A 25,640-nucleotide genomic window follows, 5' to 3' on the forward strand; every position below is an offset into this window, starting at 1 on the left:
CGATCTCAGGGGACCTCATTTCTAAAAATGTCTGACTTTATTTTAGTTCAAAATCATTCCAACGAACAGGATTAAGAAAAATATAATTAGTTTCAGGTTCCACACAACCATTGAAGTCACTAATCTTGTCGATGACACATTATATAAATTAACAAACACAAACTTCGTGCAGATGAGGCCACAAAGACACATTTAACAGAGGGCCACATTCTCCCCCCTCACGGACTGTATGCATTCGTCTGTCTCCTCACACATGACACATTCAGCAGGACTTTGCAGCCCTGAGGTGTCAGCCAACATCAGATGAAAATGAGCTTAATGACATCGGAGTTGTATAAAGAGAGGATGGAGGTAAGGGTGGGGAAACCCTCGCAGACAGTCAGAATCATGTTCTGGTATGACTGCAGAAGCCGATATTTGGAAGATATGCATCTGGCTGAAGCGTGCCGTGAATCACGACGGCTTAATGCGAATGACAAGAATGGAAAATGATGAGAAGTTTGTGAGTGAGAACATTTTTCCTGGATTAGTCGGCTGTGATTGATTGTTTAGTCTTTAAAATGTCAGAAAAATACAGATGAATGTCCGTTCAAGATTTCAAAGCCCAAGGTGTGGAGTTGCTTATTTAGTCTGAGAAACAGTTTTAAACCCAAAACATAATAGCATGAGACAGAGGAAGGCTGTAAATAAAGGTTTGATGGAGACCTGAGTCTGCAGCCATGCTCAGTGGCCACAGGCTCATGTTTAGCAGGGATAATGTTTGCCGTCATGTCCATACCCTTAGTTTAAAATATTAGCATGCTAATACTTGTACAGCAGAGGCTGATGGAAATGTCATCAGTCTTTGCAGCTATTTGGCCATACACCAAAGCATTTGATAAATTGACCATTTTTTAAGCAGACCAAAAGTTTACGGGTCCTCAGAGTCATTACAATCCTTACGGGAACATGAATATGTCAACAATAAATGTTCGGTGAGGCATTTCAATCAAAACCACAAACGTCCTGGTGGCGCAAGAGGAAAAAAATCAAAGGATTACCAACGTCATTAGGATTCATTGTCAGGGGACCACGAATGTCTGTAAAGAATTTCATTGAAATCCACCCAATAAACATTCAGATACTGATAATCTACATTAAAGGCTCCAACTTAACTCCAATTGTCACAATTAAGTCCACGCAAAGTGCTAGTTTCCTGTGTGATAGCTTGAAGACGATGGTGGAAACGTGAGTCAGAGTTGGAGAGCTTGGAGTACACCTAGAGGAACTGCCAGTGAGAGTTTATTTCCAAAGTCATGGCCGAATATGTAGATGATTTTAACAATCTAGATGAGGTAACAGCTGGTTACGGTAAGGATCTTATTATTATTACATAAAGGTCTTTATCCACAGGAATTGTTTCCTTAAAGTTGTCAGATAATTAGAATATTTTGGTAGATGTAACTTTGATGGTCTTGGTTGCCCCACAGGATTTCATTGCAGCCATTGCAGCTGTGCCGTGGCTGCCATCTGAGGTGATGTACTTGACCAGTTCCAGAGGTTTAGTTAAGTCCAAATCATTTACACACCAAAAGATGTAAATATACATAGATATATATCGAGGCAGGAATATTAAGACTTTTTTGTGCTTTCATTAGCAAAAAACTACAAATACTTTTTTCTTTTATGTAATAAAATACTTCAAATTGTTGCTTTAATTCTTTAATACAATAGATTAGAACATTTCTCTTGATTGACTGAGGCCAATAAGCCGTTAATCGCTTCAAGACTAACCTTGTTTACTTGATTCTAAGTACACTTAATGCGTGTCAACAGTGAGGTCAACCGCGGTCATGTAACGCGGTGAGAAAACAACACGGAACACAATTCAGGAAAAAAAAAAAAGTCCAAAGATGACAAATAACCTCCAACTGGAAAATCACCACGACAACAGCTCCAGTCAGTCAGTCAGCCAGTCAAGGATCTGACAGTGTGTTGAGTCTGTCGATACTGTCACTATGTCAGTGAGGTCATACATGCCCAGACATGTCTCCTGAAATGAGGTCATCTTTATTATTTGAAAGGTAGTCTTGCTTCGCAGTCTGCGGTCACAGCGAGGGCAATCAATGTGCTGCACTTCCAGCAGGAACATCGCCGTTTACCTCTCATGGCAGCCCACAGAGGTGAACTTCTGCTAATTTGTAAACCCTTGTGAAAGGGGTGGACGACCTCGAGCCAGCCTGAGAGGTGTGGTTATCAACCAGCACACTCCGGGGCATGTGTGTGTGTGTCTAGCAGTGATGAACCTGCCAAGGGGGAGCTGCAGAAAAACTGCGGCCTACATCCCTCAGAATTACTGCACTTTCACGAACTGGAAAAAAAACAACCTATTTAAAGCCAAGGGAATTCATCTGAGAGTAGTCAAATACATGTTTAATAGCTCCATACAAGGCCAACAGGCAGTAACATAATGGACAAAACACTGAGTCAAACAATGTGCAAGCTGTTGGGAAAAACTGGGTACCAGCTGCTAGTACTTTGCCGTGTACATTAATATTTATTTCCCAATCAGAAAATAGGAGTGGTACAACCCAGCTCAGACACAGTTTCATAATACTTTCGTAGCATTTCATTACCTTTAATTGCCCAATAACATTCAAGCTTGTGTCAGCTAATGGTGAAGTGAACCAGAAAGACCTCAATGAATCACTTGGCAATGGCCTTTTGTTCTTGCTGAATCTATTTGGTACACTGAAACCTCGGGGGCAGCGATGGAGAATCGTTTTGTTTTTACGCCCCACTTCCAGAGGCCTCAACGATCCAGCTGGCACACGAAAGCCCAATAACCATTTTTTTTTCTCTGCCCGGCCCCCCCCCCTCATCATTTTATTTAACCTCACTGTAGACTCTGACATGAATGCACCGCGTCTAATGAGTGTCAATTAACAGTGAAACAATGACGGGGCACTGGCCCAGCAGAGGCGGCTTACAGTCAAGTAAATAAAGATAAGCTCTTGTAGATTTGTGATTCTTCAATCTGATGATGGAGGGCCCGTTTCATTTTTTGTTTACAGAGGGGGAAACACGAGCTAGAGCACCAGCGTAATTCATCACACTCGGCCGGGTTCTGCATTTATCATCTCCGAGACCAGCTCACTTCCCATTTCCAGCCATTTGTTTTTGTAAAACAAAAGCTGCTCCGATATGAACTCCACTTTCAACAAGAGCCAAGGCTGTTCTTTCCCCAGTGCTCTGAGACCTTGAGCCCTTTAAAAAACAAGTTCTGTGACAATGGCTCAGACAAATTGCCATATTCAGGGAGAGCTCACTGACTTCTCCCCACTGCTTTATTGAGGCTGTGCATGTTTTGGGTTAAAGGAGTGAGCAACGACAATATTACAAACACATAATAGGCTACTTACATTAATTAAGGCTCATATGATGCTCATTTTCAGGCTCACACTTTCATTTTAGGTGTCTACTAGAAAATGTTAACAGGCTTTAATGTAAAAAAAACCCACATTATTTTTCTCATACTGTCCATACTGTCTATTAACACGCTTTTTGACTCACCTGTCTCTTTAAGGCTAGTCGTGCTGTGATTGGTCAGCTCTCACAGGCCTGAGCAGGCTCCGCCCACCACGTTTCTGCGTCACCTCTGCCAGTGTTTTACCAACCACGGCCGTGCTGGTGGCGTGGCTGAGGCCTGTCACTGTATAGTTCCAGTGTATTTTAGCATTTCTATGATATTTCATACTTTTCTGAGTCCTTTTCTGACAATGTCGATGAGCCGCACTGTTCACTAAATATTTTTTGACGAAAAATGTTGTGGTCAAACTTAAGAAATTTAAGCTTTTGCTAAAATGAGAAGACAGTTTTGGAAGCAAATTCATACTTAAAACAAAGAGGGGGCAGCATATCACTAGAACAATCGCTCACTGCTGCTAACTGTAGCTACCTTTAGCTGGTAAGCTCAGTTAACCATGCAGCTAGCGGCCTGGACCGGGAGCTGGGAGCATCAGGGCAGTGTTGGTATTCACACTGCTAGCACAGGACTGAGATTGAATGGGGCTAACCGGTTAGCATGCTAACTTCAGTAGATATCTCTGCAACACAATAAAAAGATGTCACAATGTCAACACTGTTACTTCTTCACATTCTGTTGACGATTTCAGTCTTCTTTAATGTTTTCAAATAAAATCCTTACATACTACACATTCAAAAAAAGTGTCTGAATATCTGTAAATTTGTCCACTGATTGAGAAATTGTTCACAGTATTTACACAGCACGTAACCTTGCTTTGTAATCAAAAAAGACAGGAAATCTCTCTTAGTACAATAAGGTACATTTAATGTATTAAAACACACTACAGCTACATTTCAACAGTGCATTTCCAGTTTGACTACAAACTGTCTTCTTGTTCAGTCTCTGCAAACATTTGACTGTGTAACTCAAGCAGGGAGTACACACAGGATTACTTCTCTATCTTCTAACCGCCAGTCAGCAGCTGGTAACAGGCACATTCATGTCAAGTTGAGGTATCTTATCTATGGCAATCGTGTACTGACAAATGCAGAGTGCAGCTCTACAGTGTTCAAGACTATCTCTTGTCGACCTGGGTCATGGTAAGTCATTCCACTCTACCAGATGGGTGGGTGTTTCCCATACATGTCAGTTTCAGGATATTTGGATGACATTTCAGTTTTGTTACTTTAATTAACTCAATACAGTACACCCTTCACCCTTCACTGGAAACAACACTTAGCTATGCAAAAATACTACTGGCCACCAGCCTGTATCACCCAGGGTCAGATGAAGTGGAGTGTTGCCAGCGTCCGCCGCCGTGTGCTCAGCGCCTCTGATTGAGGATCATGTCCACAGCCTGGGCCAGGTTGTCCACAGTGCCGTCAGCCGTCACTGTTGGGTGCCTCTCGTCACTGGGCCTGAGGGAGGAGATGCAAAAAGCACACGCTTAAAGACACGCAGCATGGGAAGAAACAGGAACAAACAAGAAGGACTAACAGTTTGATGCTATCAGTCGCATTAACAATAGTGCAACCATGAACTGCAACATGATGGAAGATTCAGGAAAGGCAAAGCTTATATAAGCAGAGGTTTTTTAAGCTTCAGGGCAAGGTCTTGGTGATAAAAAGGATCTGTGTCCTCTCAGAATGATCATAAGAGCTCACTTAAGATCCGCAACAAGGTAATAAAAATTAAGGGTTTTCAGTGAATCTGTTGCTGTGTTGATATCTTCACAGTTAAAGGCGTCTTTGCAGCTGCTTGCCAAAAGCCCCAGCAGGGTGGTGCATGTTTTCTATCTCTATCACCAGCAGCCACACAGTGTTCGAGACTTTTCTATATATATATGTGGAGGCAACTTAAAACAGACCAACTGGGGTCTTTAATGAGAACTGCGCTCCAAAAAAAACCACCCAATTTCTTAAAATAAATACCAAGAAGATAATTTGGTAACTGGCCAGTGGTTATCAAACTCAGAAAGGAGGCATTTACAAGATAATGTTAATCTAAAGGTTGTAAGAGAAAGGAAAGAAGGAAGAGGTTTTTTTTGTTCTTTTTTGAGAATGGCTGTTCGTTAGGGATGTCAGTCAGTCAGTTGCTCCAACACCTTGGTCCAGGTTGAACTATCTCTATTGGTTTAGATGTTTAGAACTGATATTCATGGTGTTCAGAGGATGAACCCTGTCATGACCTCTGTCATGTACCCCTCAGGATAAATTGTAATAACTTTGGTGATCCCCTGACTTTTCATGTAGCACCATCATCACGTAAAGATTTCTATAGGTCTTATATTTTGGTTCATGACCAAACCGTGTAAAAGTAAAGACATTCCCATCAGCCTCTGGGTAACAAATGCTAGCATGCTGACACGTGAAACTAAGATGGTGAACATGGTAAACATTAAACCAGTTAAATTTGTCAGCATGTGAGCATGTTAGCGGCATGTACACTCTGCGTCTTGTTCCTTGTCCAATAGTGTATAGTTTTACCTCTTCAGGCCTCTAAATTATTTAAATTATCTGAGAAAGGGAGAAAAACATCACACTTTGCTTTAAATGCACAGAGCATAGACATACAACTGACATGATGTAACCAGCAGACATTGCTTCTTTATGAAAAGGGGCCCAAGGCATCCTGTGTGCTATAATTACATCTATTTACTAGGGATAGGTTTATTGGAGATTGATGTTTTACAACTATACAGTATCATGTGAACTCCTATACATGGAAAAATGAATAAAGACCAAGGTCACAGGCCAAAAACGGCTCCGTCTGGTTTCCTAAATAGTTGAAAATCTGTAGGAGGCGTGGGGCAGCCTTTCCTATCCCCCTCCTGGCTGCTGCCATTGTTTGGCTCAGGGCCCAGCGAAGGATGCAGATATGGCTGTTTAATCAGCTGGTAGGGGAAATGTGATCCATTTGGCGTGGCACCAGACCCAGGCCGGCATGCATGCAGGACCCTTTTCCTCCCCATCACATCAAAAGAGAGAGACGCCCCCTTCATTCATCTGCAGGACTGCCCAGGACTCCTGCTCATTTATGAAGTGGTGCCTATAGTCCCCCCTCCTCCCCGGGCTGCCTTGACCAGGCTCTGTGTGCTGCCTCTGTTCCCCAGTCACGGGTTGGAGCTCCAGATGGGGAGGCTTTGTCTGGCCCGGGGTGTGCGGCACACACCGCCATTAATCCTGCCCTCTGAGAGCATGCAGAGGACCATGGCAAATATTTGTGGGCCGCCCAAGTGTAGCATCAGAAAGAAGAGGCCGGTGGGGATGGGTGGGTGAGGAGAGGTGTTGAATACTGAAGCTGCGGTGAATGCAGAGAAGCGGTGCCATGTGTTTACGCATGTCTGTCAGCCACTAGTGCTTGGGTTATGTGAGCTGGTTCGCTAATGGTCTGGGTGTTATGTCTCCTGTGCTGGATTACTCCCACACCCTTTTCTGCCCGAGGACTGATTGAGTTCACACACGCACACACAGGCACGAACACACAAGCAACTTAGTGACATGGCTCTAATGTTTCAAGCAGCGAAGCCAACAGCATCGGCCACGCTGTCTCTCCAAACCTGACGCTCCTTTAAATCTCTCATGGCCTCCGCCTTTCAGATACGCATGCATGCATGCATCTGTGTATTCATTTTGCTGCTTTGCTTCCATTGCCATGAATAATGAAGGAGTAACCAGGTCAATGTGACCATGCAAAATTCAGCACAATGCAGCTAGTGTTACCAATGAGGTAATCTGCCGCTCGCGGCGTGTCCTTCAGGTCAATGCAATATCAATACACGTGAAAAGATAGGTTCGGTCCCTGAGTTTGGACAGTTTGCAGCCTTCACGTTGGGATGAGGTCAGCCATGAGGTAGGAGATGGGTAGCAGCCAAGAATTTAGTTTAACACAGCTGCCATCATGCTGAAAAACTGATCATTAGGTTTTGGGCATGTGGGCAAAGAAATAGAGAAGTTGAATTTGGGATGGATTTAGGCGGTGATAAAACAATTAGTTGTCATTAGTTTTCAACCAAAATAACCCAAAACATTTTGATTGTAGCTTCTAATACATGAGGATTTGATGCCTTTTTCCTTTCTTAAGAATTAATTTTAAATATTAAGACCACTGATCAGACAAAACAGTCATTTGCAAGACATGGACTAGAGATCTGGGAACTCGCAATGGCCTTAAATGAAAGAATAAGTTCAGCTGAAAATAAAAAAAAATTCAGTCATCACCCCCGTGATGATTGAAAGTCGAGTGAAGTTTCACAAAACATTTCTGGAACTTCACAGCAAACGCAGGTACGTGCTGTGCACCTCTAATCCCCTACTACAGCTATAACATGACAGTGGATTAAACAGTTGTGCAAGCTGGACACGAGAATATGGGTGTCGCGTGTATGTTACTCAGGCAGTACAAGATTATAGCGTCTTACGAGTGTCATATGGATAGAAATATAACACGATACTCTGCTCTATAAAACTGAGAGATACACTTTTATAAGACAGGCCGTGCCTCCATGAAATGAAAGTGGATACGAATGACTCATACAGCGAGTGTGCTCGTGTGTGAAAGTCAGCTGCGCGTCAAATGCAGAGAGAGAGAGATGAGGTATGATACAGAAATAAAGACAAGGGGGGGTTTGTCAGGGTAGCTGACCATGGGTGAAAGGCTTGGCAAGCTTCCCATCGGTTAATGCTCAACACTGTACACAAAGAAACTCACGTGTGCACAGAAGGAAGCAAAACTGTCACACACGCCCGATTTCGATTTACACTTCTCTGCTTACCTCTTCACCTTTGCTGAGTGTGCATTTGGCTTGACACAGTGCAGATAAAGCAGATAAGGCATACATGAGGGTAGAGATGAAAAGTTCAACCTGAGCCAACAGTGCATGACTATCAGAGTGACGTTTTGGTTCAGAGGCATGCAGAGTCATTTTGGGGAAACCTAGCTGAAAACAGCTGCTGGATTTCAACAGAAATGTTTTTATGAAACTTTAAAGGTGCAATATGTAAGAATTGGCCACCTGTCAAATTTATACTCAAAACAAACAGGGGGAAGAAGCTACCCTTAGCTAGTTAGCACAGTTAGCTGCCCAGCTAGTGGTTCAGACTGGGAGCTCGGGGGGCCAGGGGAGTGTTAGGACAGGAGCTCCGGACCAGGACAGACCACTGCTAGCTGGTTAGCATGCTAAGTTGAGTAGATATCTCTGAAACACAATACATAGACAACATAATTTTAGATAATTGTTAAATGTTTTCAACTAAAATTCTTACATATAGCCCCTTTAAAGCTTTAAAATAACTTGCCTCCTCATGTTAACTTATAACTAACAACATAAAGGTCCCATATTAAGCTCATTGTCAGGTTCTTACATTATAATATGTAAACATTTTGAGGTAGACACCAAAAATACATTATTCTTCCTATACTGTCCATTGCTGCAGCACCTCTGTTCACCCTCTGTCTGAACACTCCATTTTAGCCCCCGTTTCTTTAAGGCCCCACCCCTGAAAAGCATAGCCTGCTCTGATTGGTTAGCTCTCACAGGCCTGGGCAGGCACCGCCCACCGTGTTTTTGGAACCACAGCTGTGCTGAATGCAATGATTGTATAGCTGTGACATCACAATCTTACGAGTGTTATGATACTTTCACAGTTTTTATATACAGTAGCTCCTAGACCTGCTTTATAGTCACAAAAGACATAGGAACTCACTTTATACAATACTGGACCTTTAAAATGTCAAAAACTGCTACAAAGATGATTCCCATGAGACTAAAGTTAGCATTTATAGCAGTGAAAGAGGTCTGGCAATTAAGGCTTTCAGGTTAAAAACAAGCAGACTTCAACAGAGGCCAACTCAAATAAAACTCGCAGGTGCACTGGTGTAAATAACAGCAAAGGTATACAGGACAGCTAACAAACTGCAACAAAGAAGAAGAACAAAGTGGAAGCTAACCAACATGGATATGACACGGATACGTTGAAAGATTTCAATATGTTATTTCCTCTTTATAAAATCCCATGCCCTGTTTAAATAGAAACTGCAGTGTTTTGGAATGTGTGCCGTCACCTGGCTTTGCACAGAGGAATCGCATTTACGAGAGCTATGACAACGCTGCGAGGGGAAAAAAAAAGTCAACCGGCAAGCGAGAGATGGAAAATCCCTCGAGTCAGTTCATTGAGTAGAAGTGCATTTTTCATTCCAGAATAGTGAGTGCACCCTCAGCCAAAACACGGCCTTTTTCTCACACTGAAGCAGACTACATAACCATAACCTGGAGGAGTACACGGCCTGACGATAAGTATAGCCTTTATGTTCAGCCAAGCCTTGTGGGTGACATAAGATACTAACACAAGACAAAGCTTTCTCACCCTCACCCTGCGGGGAAGAAGATGTTTGTAAGTGCATGTGTTTTCTGCTGCTCGCTGGAGTTTTGGCCTTGAGGGTGAGAATGTGATCGCTGTTTGACTGGCTCTGTCATAAATAAAAGGTCACGGGAGAGATTGATGGCGTATCGGGATCCCTCAGAAAGGTGATGACTCCGGCCAGTGGAGATGTTCCAACCTGGTTTTATCATCATCATCATCCACTTCAGCTTCACTGTTCCCCCTTCTTCTTTCCTCTTTTACCTGATATTTACAGAACCGCAACAAGACACACCGATAACTCCCATGAAATAATACAGCTGCAGCCTCTTGTGAAAAACAGATCAACTGAACTTGGGAAACCACCATGTTACGTGCATGTTATGGCAACAGCATCGACAGATGCTCTGCTCGAGCCTTCACATCCTCCGCTGAGTGTTTGCGGCCATGCAGCAGCCGTTATCACTTCACTGTACAAAAGCTGTATAATGTTGAGTCATGATCAGCAAACAGCTGCGGTATAGTTTTCACACTTTAACGGTTCTTTCCAGTCGAGCAGGACACAAAGGGGATTCCCTGGTTGCAAGCATGAAGAGCCACTTGATTTTTTTTTTTCATCCTGTAGCTTTTTGAAGAAAAAAACATGTGAGAGAGAATGAAAGAGCGAGAATATCCTGAACTGTCAAAACCGCGCACTGGAAACTTTCTGTTCTCCCAACCACAAACACATCTGAGGCGAAACGAGCAGGACGTAAACCAAAAACCTTCACTTTCTGACTCGAAGACACTAAGCAGACCAGGCTGGTGTTTTTGCAGGTTTTTCTCCTTAACCACAAATGCATGCATTAAAGTGTAGATCAGATTTGTGAAGTGTTTGTTTAGTCTTGAGGCAAACCATTGATTTCCATGTATGACATCAAGTACCAGTCTCTTGAAACACCCTCAGGATCAGTCGTTCCCAGCGGGGGACTGCTGGCCTGATCAGATAAGCAGAGAACGCCCTTCATCGGCAACACCCATCATTTCCCAGCTATGTTCTCATGAATAGATACAAAACTAGATGTTAGATAACATTATCAATTAGTTGTCATACAATCTATAGGTTGTTATGGTCAATTGTATTTGTGCTACCACTACCTGGAGTGGCAGAAGCTGGACGTTTCAGCTATAAGGGTATTGATTACCGTAAATTGAATAAAAGCAGCATTGCAACATTTTTAATCTTGTTTGTCTGTTTATTTTGATCCTTAAAGAAATAGGAGGATGCATCTTTTAATCAAATCACAATTTCTGTTGACTTTAGTTGAGTTAATTAGTTGAGCTTTTCACAGACTCAACAGGGAAATGCACATTACCCCCCCGAGGGCCACGTAATCCTAGCTGCTAATCGCTGCTCAAGATGTCAGGGTGAACATCCAAGTCTGTGCAATTTGTTTCCATTATCGGTGGTGTTAATGCAGTGCGGCGAAGTCTTATTTGAAAAGTCTGCGCTTCATTATCTTGTTACCGTGAGGGAACTTGGAAAGAAAAATAAATGCAGATTTAACATTAACCGAGATGGATTACAGTGCAACTCGAGCAAGTTTCAAGAGTGTGCTGATAGATGAAGGAAAACAACCAGGAAGGAACAGAAACCACTGGCTGCTATGACATGCGAAACCACTGGTGTGGTCCTTTAAAGAGTTACTTCACACTCGATCTCATGTGGAGGAAAAGTGTTGCTGCGTTGACCCTCCGTGCATTGAAATGTATTAGGTCTGATCACATCCAAAATCACATCTGGGTGTGGTCAGGTGTGCTGGCTTGTTTTTGAGCCCACACAGAGTGCAGAAAGAACATGTAGTTACCAAACGCTGACAGCGCAAGCAGGATTATTTTCCTGGGTGCAGTTATTCTTTGATGTTCGCTGTAATGGATAACTGAACAGGTTTCAGGAGTCTGCTGATCTCCGGCACTCACTATGGTTCCTCTGCGGCGGTGCGTTATTAGTGTGCTACCCACAGATTACGATGGGCGATCCTTAAAGGGGAAGTCCCCCAATTTGACACATCAAAGTCTGTTTACAGGTCTTGGGGGAAACACTTCTGCATATGTGGGAAAAAAAAGATGTTGTTTTATAACTCCAGAGGCAGCTGCGTGAAATTTTGAAAGTCAATGTGACAAAAAAAATTAAATCTGGGAATGCGGAGCTGAAAAGAAGCGAGCATACCAGAATTATTGAGCTCGCTTGACATCTCTGGTTGAGGTTTGCCACTCGAGGCTACATTAGCTGCTGCTAGCATGACACAAAGGAATCTCTGTCTGAATCGACGGCGAGCGAGTTGCATTGTGGGTAACGCAGGCACCAGATTGTGACAAGGAAGAAGAATGCATGGAAAGCAGATATCTCCGGTTCTGCTACACCGTTTTTGATCCATTTTTCAGCTATTCATTGTGGAATCTTGCTGTGAGCTAAAAAGTTTTCCGAACATCCTCAAGGTGTCGCATGCATCAAATGTAGACAATTAAAAGTTAACTGCTACAAAGTCATCAGAGTTTAAACGTTTCCCCTTATGAGTGTACTTTTTGTTTATGTAACTAAACTCCCCTTATCATCTCCCAGCTGTCCTGTCGGTGTCGTGCTCAATATGCAGAGCTTCATGTGACCCAGATCTAACCACCAGACTCTTTTCATCAGCGTTATTATTAGCGGCGCTGCTGATGACTTGCTGAGCGTTCGTTTGTGTGTGTGTTTGTGTGTGTGTGTCTATATCTCACTGCGCAGGAGTGTTTTGTAAGCGGCGAGGGACTGCTGAGTCACCTGCTTCTGGTTCAAAAATTGCTCACACACATGTGCGGCCGCACAAACACATACACACAAACCATTAGGAGAAAAAAATGGCTCCAGCAGAAACCAGGCAAGGGCCCAAGTCCCCCCAGCCAAGCAGCCTGTCCATTGGTAATTGCAAGAGGGATTGGATCCCCATTGAAACGACTAAGGGCCTGTGTTCATGTATTTAAGAGGCAGTGCTATGTTTCAGCCTGCCATCTGTGGGCTTTAGCTCTCCGATTCTCTCCCACTCTCACTCCTTTTCTTTCGTTCTCTTTCTCTCTCTCAGGGGTGGAAAAGTACCGTCGAGGGGCTCAGTGGCCAAGGCCTGGCCGGCTCCTTTGTCTCGCCGTGGGAGTCTAGTCTCACTGTGAAAAAAGCTCAGGTTAATTATTAATATCTCATTGACTTATAACGCACGGCAGGCTTTAGAGGAGCCCGCAGGCAGAGGAAGCCGTCACTCCGGGGTGCTGAGGGATGGTAGGCCAAGCTCGGGCACCCAGCGGAGAGCCACGAAGCTCTTTGACGTCTTTGTACGGCTACTGTCGCATCCATCTAGAGTCTGTAATTAATGTGCGACGCCCTGTTATGTTCTGACCTGATCCAAACAGAAAGTTCAAAACATAGCTTGAATGAAAGAGATCAAAATGTTGTAGAATTAGGTGGCCATGAGTCTGTCTTTAACCTTTCTATTCCACTTTGAGCTTTGTTGTACTTTGATGGGATTTATCACGAGGTAACATGTGATCACACGGACCTAAAATCACCAGCATCCCTTGGTCTTGAACGATCTCGCAGCTTGCTCTATTGTGAATGACAGCAATCTTGATCAATCACGGTTAATTTCTCCATTTTTGTGCTAGCTACATCCCCAATACTCATATTTTTGCCCAAATATTGTAAAATAAAGTCTCTGTTGCTATCACAATTAGCTGTTTATCTCTGCACGCAATTATGTTGGCTAATGTTCACCTCACCGACAATAAATCCTAATTGCCATTCATGCTAGCAATACACCAAATGGATAAATATGGCTGTTTTAAACCATATTTGGCTAAATGTGGTTCAATATGGCTTTGTTTAGCCATTTTCTGGGAGAATTATGAGTGTTTGGAAATACTGACCACACAGATGGACATTGGAAAAGTGGATTATGCTGCAGAAGTTTCTATTGAAATTTTGGACTCTTTGCCGCGAGTTCTGGTCACCATTGGATTCCATTGCAACTGTTGCAGGGCTCCAGGGTGTTACTATATTGGTCGCACATGCACCCCAAAATCTGTTGCGTGAGTTAAGTGAAAAAAACAACAACATGTATTTGCACCCTTCTTCCTATTACATGTGTTAAGAAATTAAATTATTAAATTTAAATTCATTAAATTATGTGCCGGTGCACCCACCTGGTGTTACCAGATTGAAAAGTATGTCCGGAGCCTTGTGCCGTGAATCCAAATTGATTACCGCTTTCGTCCTCTGTCGGCAAGAGAAAGCAAAGCAAGCGAGCACGGAAAGCTGAGGCACTCAAAAAAACTCAGTGACTTGTTTTTACTGGGGATTATTCTATTGAAAGCATAGAAATATGAATGTAAATTAGTTAAGAACAGAGAGACAGAGAAATAAGACAGATCAGCGTTGGGTCTCCAGCCAAGAACAGAGTGCTGGCTGGATGGGGAAATCATTCCCAGAATTGATTATGTTTACATTCCCTACAAAGCTGCCGATTCCAATCCACAGGAATGAGATGAAAACACAGCTTAGCGCTAAGTTAATTAGAGGCGGGACTGTATGGAGTTGTGGTAAATGCTGCTCTTACACACAAAACCGATAATCCAGCCTATATGATTATAATAATAGGGAGAATTGAAGGAGGCATTTCTTAATTTTTGTTTATTTATTTGCGAGAATGTCAACTTCTGCAATCCCGAGGCACTGCAGAGGGTTTTTTTGAAAGGAACATAACCCACCCACCTCTGGGAAAGAAAGGATAAGGTGGGAGCGTGCAGCCAGGAAAAGAGATCCAACAAACAAAAGACAGCTTTCATGTGTTATCTGTTAAAAAGGAGGGAAATCCAGCAGTGGAAATAGAAACCTTATGCAACATGTATTTTCCTATTTTGCCATGCAAATATCCTGCCGAAGGGCCCTGCCGCTGACTGACAAAGCAGATGCAGAGAGAAGTGAGAGGCTGGTCAGAGATTAGTGGACGGGACTGAAAGGAGGGTTGACTCAAGAGTGGTTGAGTGCACACTGCAAGATATCGTATGCTAGTATGACAACATTAGATTTGTATACATAGATGATATTGTGTATACTGTCTCCGTTGCTCCGGGCCAACAGTGTTTTATCATGGGAGCTGCAACAAAACCAAGCACACTGTTGACTCAATCTGTTCAGTTTGCCACAGAACAAACAAAACCCAACGGGTCACAAAGCTCTTGATTTCAGTTCCTCTGATGGTCCGGGGGGACTTGGACACAAAGGAGGGCCCCTGCGGATTCCACCCCAGTTCAAAGGCCATATTGTGCACATATTATGATTCGGCATCAAGGGTCTCTCTGATGGCGCAGAGGCAAACAGACTGCAATGACACGTTCAGAAATACTGTAGCTGTCGAGTTGACAAGCTTTTAATCTCGCAGCCCACAGCCTCAGTGGAGAAATGTGAAATGAGATAACTTCACTTCCTCCCCACGCAGACAAACCTCATGTGCTAACAGAGGTTAACAGGACAGGGCGTGGGACTGTGCTGTTGTGCTAGACACTTTACAATGCCAGCACTCTTGTCTGTAACGAAGAACAGTTCACAAAAGTCAAGACGGAGCGAAAGAACAGAGAAAGTGCAACTCAAGCATAACCTGCTCAGACACGACCACACATTGAATCCAGTTCTACAAACAAACAAGACAATCAAAAGCGATTATGACGGGTGAAAGGAGATTTCATAATCGTCTTGGTGACACATACAAGGCCTTGAAGTATGGTAGGGACCGTCTGACGGGCACACACTGGAAACCATTGCCACCACCCATGCATTATCATAGCAACTGAGGCTATAGGACACCAGGGGAGGACTGAAAGATAAGCTAGGCTGAAATACAGTATGTACCTGAGAGCCGTCCCAGGGGCAGCTCTCCGTTTATAAAGGAGATTAAGCTGCAACCACAGCCATGCCTGCACGGTCGTGCTGTCAAGGTTCAGTGTCACAGATCTGCAAAGGACGAGGCCCATCCATAAACCTAACACTGCCGCGCTGCGCTCGCTGTAGTGTCTGTTTGATTCATGGGAAAGAAGATCTGAGAGGTTGTTTATGTCATAGGGGGAGAGCATCACCTTTCTGTAGACACATACACATAATGGAGTGAAATGTTCACACTTTTCGATGAACCCTTTCACTTATCAGTCATTCAACCGGTGTATTTATTCAGGGTGGAGGATCGTTAACCCTCTTTTGCATAAGCGCCCTGTGTACACAACAAAAAAAACGGACGTTTTACATGTTGCAAACAGTGTTAGTACAAACAAGATAGGGAAACTAACACCACAACGTATAAAGAGGAAACTGGAATAGAAAATAAAAACAGACACTTAGTAGAGTGCATACCTTTGCCAAGGCCCACCAGTCCCCTTTTGTACCCACTCATAGATACATTCACTTAAATAAGCCACAGATTTTTTTCCAGCGCCATGCATTATTCACTGAGAATTTAACAGAAATGTAAAAACAAAAAAAAAACATAAAAAATGCTCTCTTGTAATGTTGAAGAAAGTGAGACATAATTTCCTGGATGGTGAAGATTCTCAGTCATCCAGGTGCTGTATCGTAGCTGTAACGATACAGCACTTAATTTCCTAGATCTTATCTTTATCCAGATCCACACCAAAAGTTAATGGGGTCTATTCTTGGCCACGCCTCATCCTCCTCCAAAGTTTCGTGGAACTCTGTTCAGTAGTTTTTGTGTAATCCTGCTGACCAACCAACCAACCAACCAACCAACCAACCAACCACAAAACCAACAAATCAACCACAGAACCAACAAATCAACCAACCAACCAACCAACCAACCAACCAACCAACCACAAAACCAACAAATCAACCAACCAACCAACCAACCAACCAACCAACCCACCAACCACCAAACTGACCAACCAAGCAACAATTCAAGGCTCAGACTTGAAATTAAAAACCTCCAGAACAAGCTTCAGTCCGTATCTGTGTTGCAGTCTGATATCCTGTACAGTACAAGTTTCGTTAAAGCAACAATGTGCACTAGATCTTACTAGACAAACATTCCAATCTCGGCAAATAATTAATGTGCAGTTTTCAGAATCATCCATTCAAGCTTTTGACAACTTGACAGGTCAGAGTAAACTTGTGAAAATATACTATTTTACAATATTGTGCTAGCAATTAAAGATTTATGACACAAATGCTGAACACTGTGTTATATTAAGCTGAGAGCAAAGATCTTTCTGCTGTGGGAGCTGTACCTCGCTCTTGCAATCTGTTTGCTCAGGCTGATGGGCCATTTGCTTTCCTAATGAGCAGTCCTTCCTTCTATTCGCTGCACTGATAATGGCTTTATTTGCATGACTTTATTACGAGGACCAGTGGAAATCTGCTCTGGATATCCCCCACTGATCACAGGGTGTGTGCCACTCACCCAGTCAGCTCAGTCTGGGTTGCTCTGAGAGAGGGAGTCTGGAGACTTATTTCTCTGGACTTGACCCAAACTGGATCGATGGGGATAGATGGGGAAGTTCACCGCTGCCATGAGACTTTAAGATAGATGTTTTTCTCAAGTTGTTAAAAGCTTTGGAGAACAGATAACATAACACATTAAACAACTTCACAATGGCCTCCAACCAAATCCTTTGACTCTCATTCCACATCTAGCTCAGACCTGCTGGTTATAATGAAGCTGATTGCAGGAGTAGCAGTTACAGTGATAGCTATGAATATTTGCATACCGACCATCTGGTGAGAACTGTGCATTCCAGCTGATGTTGTTTTAGTGCATGTTACTGCACGTGTGCCTATATGTGTTTTTGCACGAGTATAACAGATTTATTGATAAGGTGTGTGCTAATGTTATAATTTATACTGCATGGTACACAGTTGACTAAAGAAAATACAGCCTTTAGTTAATTTTTAGAGCTTTACACCTAACGAGGTAAAAAGATAAGTTTGTGACATTTGGGCCATTTTGTTAAGTTGTTGTTGTTTGTTCTCTGTACAGTAGTCATTTAAATACATTATAAGACATTTTCAGTCAGGTTAGGCTGTTTGTTATCAGACCTAGCTGTGCTTTCAACTGAATGCTAACATGATCCATGCTAGCATTTGAAGGCTAAGGTCATAAAGCCACGTTCTTTTTGTATCGTTCATCTATGATTTCTACAACGTTAGTGAGACTCCTAGTTGTAATTTCAAGTCAGAGATATTAGCGTTTGTGCTAAAGCAGTCTATCATCAAGTAAGTGAAATTAGGTGTCAGTAAACTACCAGCAAAATGGCTGCAAACAACATTGCTGGCAGATACAGATGAAGAAAATCAAATATTAACAATAAAACTATAAATTTGGCAAATTATACAGGAGCCGATGTTTATTTGTCTTTGGTTTCACTTGTAAATGAACAACTAACGTGTCAAAAAAAAAAGCTAATTCAAGCTTAGGCTACATTTACCTGGTGCTACTGCTACATGGCTAGTAGTGGAGGTATTTTGCAATGAAAGCTTGAGATTTTCTTATTCTTTCCATTATACAAACGTAGAATGAATGCAGAATTAACAACATTGAGCATGTTGGCATGTTCGCCAACAAAAATGCTAACATTAGCACGTTTGGTATTGACAAACATGCTAACGTAGGCATGTTTGGTATTAACGAACATGCTAACGTAGGCATTTTTGGTTTTCTAAATTGTCTGAGCTTGGAGTAGCAGTGAAACTTACTCACAGCACATAAAAAAACACTGAAGGAAAAGTAATCTGCATGGTAATCACATGGCTACTAACCCCCCTGCAATGCTTGCTTCCTGTTAGTGTCCCTCAGTGACGGCCACAGACAGAAAGGGCACGAACTAGGGTGCGGTTTCGGCAAACTGGCTCATAGTTTCTATCATCAGGGACCGAGTGTCTCTGGAGACGTTTAATCTGGCTCAGGCCTGCTTGGAAAACAGTTTCCCAACACTCACATTAGCAGTCAAGCGTTGGCCACAGGGAGAGGTTTACAATGTAAACCATTTTGAAGTTGGTTGCTGCTGTGTGAAAATGTTTGCTGTGCACTCTCTGCCAGATTCCAACGGGAATCCAGCGAGGGCTTCCTCTAACTCGCTGGCCCTCGCTCAAAACACCTATCAATACTGCGCTGGTATCCGACACATCACTACACTACTTTCTCCTCGGCAGAATTACAAATGTCAATACCGAGGGTGTATGTTCAAATCAAAAGCCTGAAATCCAACTTCTTTGATTGTCACGGATACACAGAGACGGACAGCACCGCCAACACCAAGCGGTTCGGAAAGCAATTGTGTCGGCTTGCAGTAGCAATTAAACTGGTTTACAAATGGTGCATGAAAGAACGGCATGATGTGAACCTGCTTTCATGAGAGCTCAAAGCTACCCAGCTCTGTGCCGACGCAGTTCCTTGAAGATAAGAGAACAGAAACAAGAACACAGGACCGGTCGAGGCCACAGGCCGTGAGAGATGACTATTTAAAAAAGACAACTTACAAGACTGAGCCACAGGACTGAGGAAACAAGGACAGGGTAAGTTTGACCATTAAAACAGTTGTGTGTAGGACTGGGTGTTATTCTACATTGTCTGATACTGGGTTTTTATGTACTGCTACAAAAAACAACAATAAAACACTTTTTTTTCCAAAGATCCACTGATCAATATTTTAAACTGACAGCAGATCAGATGGCTACGTCTAATGTGAAAGGGGTCACTTGTCGTGACGCACCCACAAAGAGGGAGTGCTGAGTTGCAAATGGCAGGCAAAATTAGCGACTAGCTGCTGAGCGTGGTGGAACATTTAACAGCTAAAGAGCCTGATACTCCTTCAGGGAGTTGATGAGGACCGAGCCACAGCTAAAAGGAAGGTGAATATTGAATTTACATTTTGCCAGGCAGCCAGAAGCACGACTCAAATGAAGGCTAATGCTATTCCACGAGTGCTAGGCAACTGTTTGCAAACACTTTTGAGATGTAACTAAGTGCAAGCGGCTAGGATAAGATTATCTCCACTGTGACTACACGGCTTGCAGTGGAGGTACCGTATATTGTCAGCATAATGGGAGGTCTTCTCATTCTATGTAGTCTGCAAACATGGCATGAATGCAGCATTTAAGCAACCTTAGCAATGTTCTCTGAGGAACAAATGCTAACGCTAGCATTTTCCGTGTGGGGAGAAACACAACTCAAAATGACCAAACCCATACTCTGTGGTATGAAAAAAGGAACTGTTTGCTAACACCTTTGACATTTCTGCATTATGAGATATCACTGTTGCATTTACAACCTGGTCCACTATCCTCAATCGGCAAAAAAACAATCTATTATAAAGCTTTAATGCTAGGTTTTGCTCATTGCAGGTGCATTTTTAAACAAAAAATCATTTTATGTTAAAACCAACAGCAGTTCAAGACCGTTTGTGAAAGACAGTAGAGCTTTAAATGCACAGTGTATTTTCCTGGCACCAGGGGTCTCCAAAGATTAGGATATTCTGAAGTGGCGAGGCATCATGGGAGTTGTTGTCTTCATTGTTAAACAAACGCCATTGCTGATGAAAATATATCTGTTTTCGACTCAGGAACAAATGTTCACTGTTATGTATTAATGTTTTATGGTATTTTCAGTCACGTTGGCATTTCCCTGGAAGTTAAAGCGACAGCCGACCAAATAAAACGCACTGTTGCCTTGGATAAAATTATGGATTTTTATGGGTTTAAGCACACATCTCAGCAAAAATAAATCTTGAACAAAAGATCTGATAAATCAGGAAATATAGCAAAGGAGACTTAGAACCTGACCAAGCATTACTCTGTTGTATGGACAGAATTCAGCATTAAAGTATTGAGATTTGATTTGCAGCTTTAATGCTGTGACTACATAACAAAACGACTGTCTGAGAAGGGGGTCTGAGCACAGCACAGTGTTGGTAGATCGTTCCCGTGCAGCTGATTAACATCAGCAGTCAGATCTCCTTACTCCCAGTCTAATTTCCAGCCACTTTTTGGTGCAGGCCCCTCTTTTTAAACCTGTTCTACATTAAAGTGTTCTCCGGCTCCCCTGAGGGAAGCGCGCTAACTTTCGCTCATTATTTAAGAAGGAGGGAAAGTTCACTGCTTGCATAGCACACCCCAATTACAATTACCCCCTATATTACGCCTATAGTCTCAGCAGCCATTGCTGGTAGGCACTGGAATACCACTTTCCTTGGCCGCTGCTCTTGAATTTAATCTGCAGGAGCCATCACAATAACATAACAAGCACATTCATGTGCTGTGCGTCATATGAAAAAGTACAGTGAGCAGCAGTTACAAGTGAAAGCCTCTTACTGTACTTGCATTATGAGCTTTTTCTAACAGAATTGAGGCAGATTATGTCAAGGTGAACACAAGGCAAGTAAGGAAGCAGACAGTGAAAATATACAGACGGATCTAAATTAGGCTTAACGAATTTCAGACCTTATGCTGTCGCTGCTGAGTAACTGTGTGTCAAAAGCTTTTTAAAATAAGCTGATGTGATTAGATTTGTCTGTGATTTGTATCTTTTCCCCTTCCTGTCTTGTCACCAGGGCCTGGGGTATTTGAAGCAGTCTTTTCCCCAAGCCTGAGGCCTGCGCAGCATCTGGTTGACTTGGAAACAGCTGTGTTTTCACAGATCTGACTGAGGGTTTATAGCTGCTCCCAGCAAGCCTGGGTTCACTGCGCCTGTTTGGCTGAAAAATGTTAAATCTCACGTCCTCTTCTCTCTCCCAGTCCCACGGAAACACTGTTGCTGTCGCTGTTTCTCTTCTTGTTCTCCGGGAATGTATACGGTTTAATAAGTCCGGTGAGGGGTCTGGGACGTTGTGTTAAATGAGTAAACGACAGCTCGCTTTAAAGCCATAAATTCTCATTTGAGGCGAACGTTACTTCCCGTTACTGGCTGTTATACAAATACAAGTGTCTTCGGTTAATAATCAAACATAAACACGATGCATTAGTTATTCAAAGCAGGTGATGCAGCAATAAATTCAAAACATTACAGCTTCTTTCACCAGAATCTTGTATGGAAAGGCTCTTTATGTTCGCTACAAATTTCTTTGTAATCTTGTGGAAAAATAGCACACTGCATTTTACTCTTCTCTTCTAGTGACATTATTTAACCACTTATGTAAGAACTTGCTGTATTGCCTGTGAATGCACGTGTTGCTCCATATAAACTCGGTCCATAAATCTAGACCACCATCGCTGAAACAAAACACGTCATGTAACACAATACTGATTCCACATATGTTCCTCTGTAGGAAACAGCCCATTTATTCTAACCAGTTGCTCTCTCCCCCACAAAAAAAACACATTGGATGAGCAGTGACATAATTTAATCCGGTTTATCCTGTGTTTAGTTGAGTATATCAGACACTGCTCAGCACACTGGAGCTGAACTGAGCCGCTGGGAGAAGACTGTTGAGTCACATAAACCAGATGGATTCTAGATTAGAAAAAGTCTCTCAGTCTTTACATGCGCCGACCTAAACGCTGCAGACGGTTGCATACCGGCACAGATATTTCCAGGTTACACATGTGTGCACCTACATGCCAGCAGCACACACGAAAACTCATGAGAGAGGAAGCGTGCGCCCTGTCATGCACACAAGAATAACTCTGTGCAGATGGAGGACAGGTTTTGCAGTGAGTGACGGTGCTTTTAGTACAGGATTAGAGCTGACTGATGCTCAAGCAGATTACTCAGCGTTCTCTGGTCACATGACCCGAAGGCCTGCGTGCAAGGCCGCGGCAGTGGAGCAGGTCGTCAAGCGTGGTGCTCTTCAGACTAATCTAAGTGGTAACAATAACAGGAAGGAGGTTTGATGTCCTCCTGTACCTCCTGCGCTTATTTTCCTCTGCTGAGCTCTGTTCTTAAATATGCACTTTATACTTCTATTCCACTACAGTTTAAAGGGGAAATATGAAACCTCTTGTATATTTAACATCCAAAATTACTAGATAATTACATCTTACATGTTACACATACAATAAATACAGATAATATGATATTCTGCACGTTATTATTATACCGCCATATGTGGAAAAAAAGGGTATAAAGCCTTTTGTGGCTCCAGGGGAAGCTGCATGTAATCTGAGAAAACTGCCTCCAGTGATGTCACTGAGTGGCAAAGTTGCATTGTGGGTAATACAGGCATCAGATCCTTAAAAATAAGTGGAGTGCGAGGAATAGAAAAAGGCGATATCTCTGGTTCTGCTGTATTGATTTCGATTATTTGTTTATAGGTGTTTAATGATGTGCAATGCTAAACCAGCCTACATTTCCCACAATGCACCATAGCCACTCAATGACATCCTCTGGAGCCCACCATGAGTCCCAACAGTGTTACAGGAGAGTAATGAAAAGAGAGAGTAAACTTAAAACCTGGTGCCTGAGTTACCCACAATGCAACTTAGCCACTGAGTGATATCACTGGAGGCAATATATCAGATCACATCTTCTTCCTCTGGAGCCACAAAACTTTATACTACTTTTTCTCACACATGCGGTAGTACTCCTCCAGGCCTGTAAACACACTGCACTGTGTAAAGTGGGTGGAGTTAAACTGTAAAGAAAGACACTGCTTTTGATGCTATTTTTTCTTTTTAAGCACAGCTGTTACAGGCTGCGTGCAATGAGGTAGCGTATGTACTCGTGGTTATGAAAGATTAAGAACTGATATGACAACGATGAAACAAAGTATTGCTGTTTTGCGGGCAAGGCGTAAGAATAACTACATAGAAAATAGCTTATCTTCTTGCTTATGTAGGTCATTTACATAAGGCGTCGATTTAAATTTAGGACGTTTCATAAGCAGTTAAAAACTCTTTGTAGTATGTTAAAGTAAAAGACCTGTTCCACTACTGCTTCATAGTAATTGGTGCTGTGTTTGAAATAGGAAAAGTGGAAAACATAATAAAAAGTACGGTACCGCAAGTGTAAAATAGTAAATGTTCAGGATTCCTCTTCTATCGCCATAAATATCTAAAGTACACATATAAAACATATGGCTAAGATCATATTACATACAGAAAAATCTATAAAAACACTAGTTAATGTATGACTTTGAAAATTCATCATAATGCAAAGCATACATGTGATATAATGTGTAGTTCCACAACAGCGTCCCCTCCTACTGCCAGTCACTTTTCTCTTTTCTTCTACCCTTAAGTACCACATATGCCGTCTAAAATAATAAGCCATATGTTTCTGTAATTACAGCATAAGAGAGGTGCCCCAGTAATCTCCAGATCTGGGATCATAAATCCTGGGTGAGTATGACCTTGCGGGTGACGAGCATTCAACATGTGGAGAGAATAAAGCTATTTTCAGGGGATTCTCAATCAAATAAACAAATCTGGAGGGCTGAAGAAAGAGGTGGTTTGCTCACAGGAGGCCTGTGTGTTATAGAGGAAACTTTGATTCACAATGCTGGTGTGAGGGCGCCCTCTTCTGGCCAACAGTTGGACAGTTTCTGACTTCACAAAATGATCAAACTGGCCTCAAAATGTAGAGATGATTTATGTGATGCTTTATGAAACCATGTAAGGAAGCAGGCTTCTCATTTTTACCTCCAGGCATAAAAGCACAGATCAGGCCAGGAACAGGCTGGTATCTCACTCAAGGATACAACAGCAAGGCACACACTGGCACCATTTAAGGACAGTTTGACTAACCAATAGTTGGACAGCTGTTTCCAATAACGAATTATGTCCAAGTTCAGTAGATTGTGTTAAGGAAACCACAGTTCACTGTGGGAGCATCTGCGGTTTCAGGACATCACTGACCTGAATTTTCCGGTCCTGACTTGTACGCCTTTCATTCCACAGTGTTGGGCCCCACCTACATCATTAACCAGATCATCTCCAATCATCAGCACCTGCAAGGGAGGAGGACGAAGAATTAATAAGAGAGAAATTAGTAACAGCTTTATTTCTCTACAAGTGCCAGTTGTAATTTCCCTTGGTTCCTCCTTCCTAGCTGAGCATCATCAGCACTTGGCGGATCCATTTCACGCTGCCCTCCCTTCTCTCCACTATTCCTTTTTTTAAAAAACTTCTCAGCGATCATTGCCACTTTGACACGCGCCACCCAGTGCACCCAAGTGCCACCCCTCATGGCAACAGCACTCCTGGATGGCAGTGCCCCGCAGCAGGACAGTTCAACCTGCCACACCGTGGAAAGTACTGAGGAATGGCCCGAGGACATGACAAAGAACTCATGGCACCGGGCTGGCCTCGATTTCCCCAGATCTCAATCCGATCAAGGCACTTGGTTTGAACAAGGCAAACAAAGTGTTGGTTCTTGGTTGGTGCTAGTGCTTGTTTGGAGTTGATTCAACCTGTGAACCTTCTAAGAATGGTTTTGTTTTACACGGGCATGAGAGACGCCGTAGAGTCACGTCATTACATCATTGTATACGTTGCCGATTTCCCAGCACTGCTGGAAACTGATTGCACTGATCCGAACCTGCAATCCAACTGCCTTGGTCGAAAAGGAGTAAGTGGGACAGGCCGGAACAAGTTCAATCCACTGAGGCCCCACAGTGGATCAAAATTGGCTCTGACCCGTCAAAGCTGTGGGTGTTCTCTGGTGTCTGGCACCAGGGTATTGGAAGCGTATCCTTTGAGTCCTTTGGGCCGTGAGATGGGGCCTCCAGGGATCGGACTTGCTCCAGCAGATGCTCAATCAGATTGGGATCTGGGAAAT

At 42.9% G+C, this 25,640-nt stretch overlaps 1 protein-coding gene across 1 annotated transcript in view; it reads right to left on the reverse strand.

The window, feature by feature from the left end:
* Positions 1-4,309: 4,309 nt before the first annotated feature.
* lhpp (phospholysine phosphohistidine inorganic pyrophosphate phosphatase) overlaps positions 4,310-25,640 on the reverse strand; it is a 39,413-nt gene continuing 18,082 nt past the window's right edge. The window contains exons 7-8 of the mRNA XM_084343213.1: positions 24,719-24,810; positions 4,310-4,923 (exon numbers count right to left, since the gene is read on the reverse strand). Of these exons, the coding sequence (XP_084199339.1) occupies positions 4,830-4,923; positions 24,719-24,810 (186 nt within the window). The 3' untranslated portion in view covers positions 4,310-4,829. The remainder of the gene's footprint in view (positions 4,924-24,718; positions 24,811-25,640) is intronic.

This window comes from Pagrus pagrus, assembly GCF_965226575.1.
Source record: "Pagrus pagrus genome assembly, chromosome: 21".
Classification (NCBI taxonomy): domain Eukaryota; kingdom Metazoa; phylum Chordata; class Actinopteri; order Spariformes; family Sparidae; genus Pagrus; species Pagrus pagrus.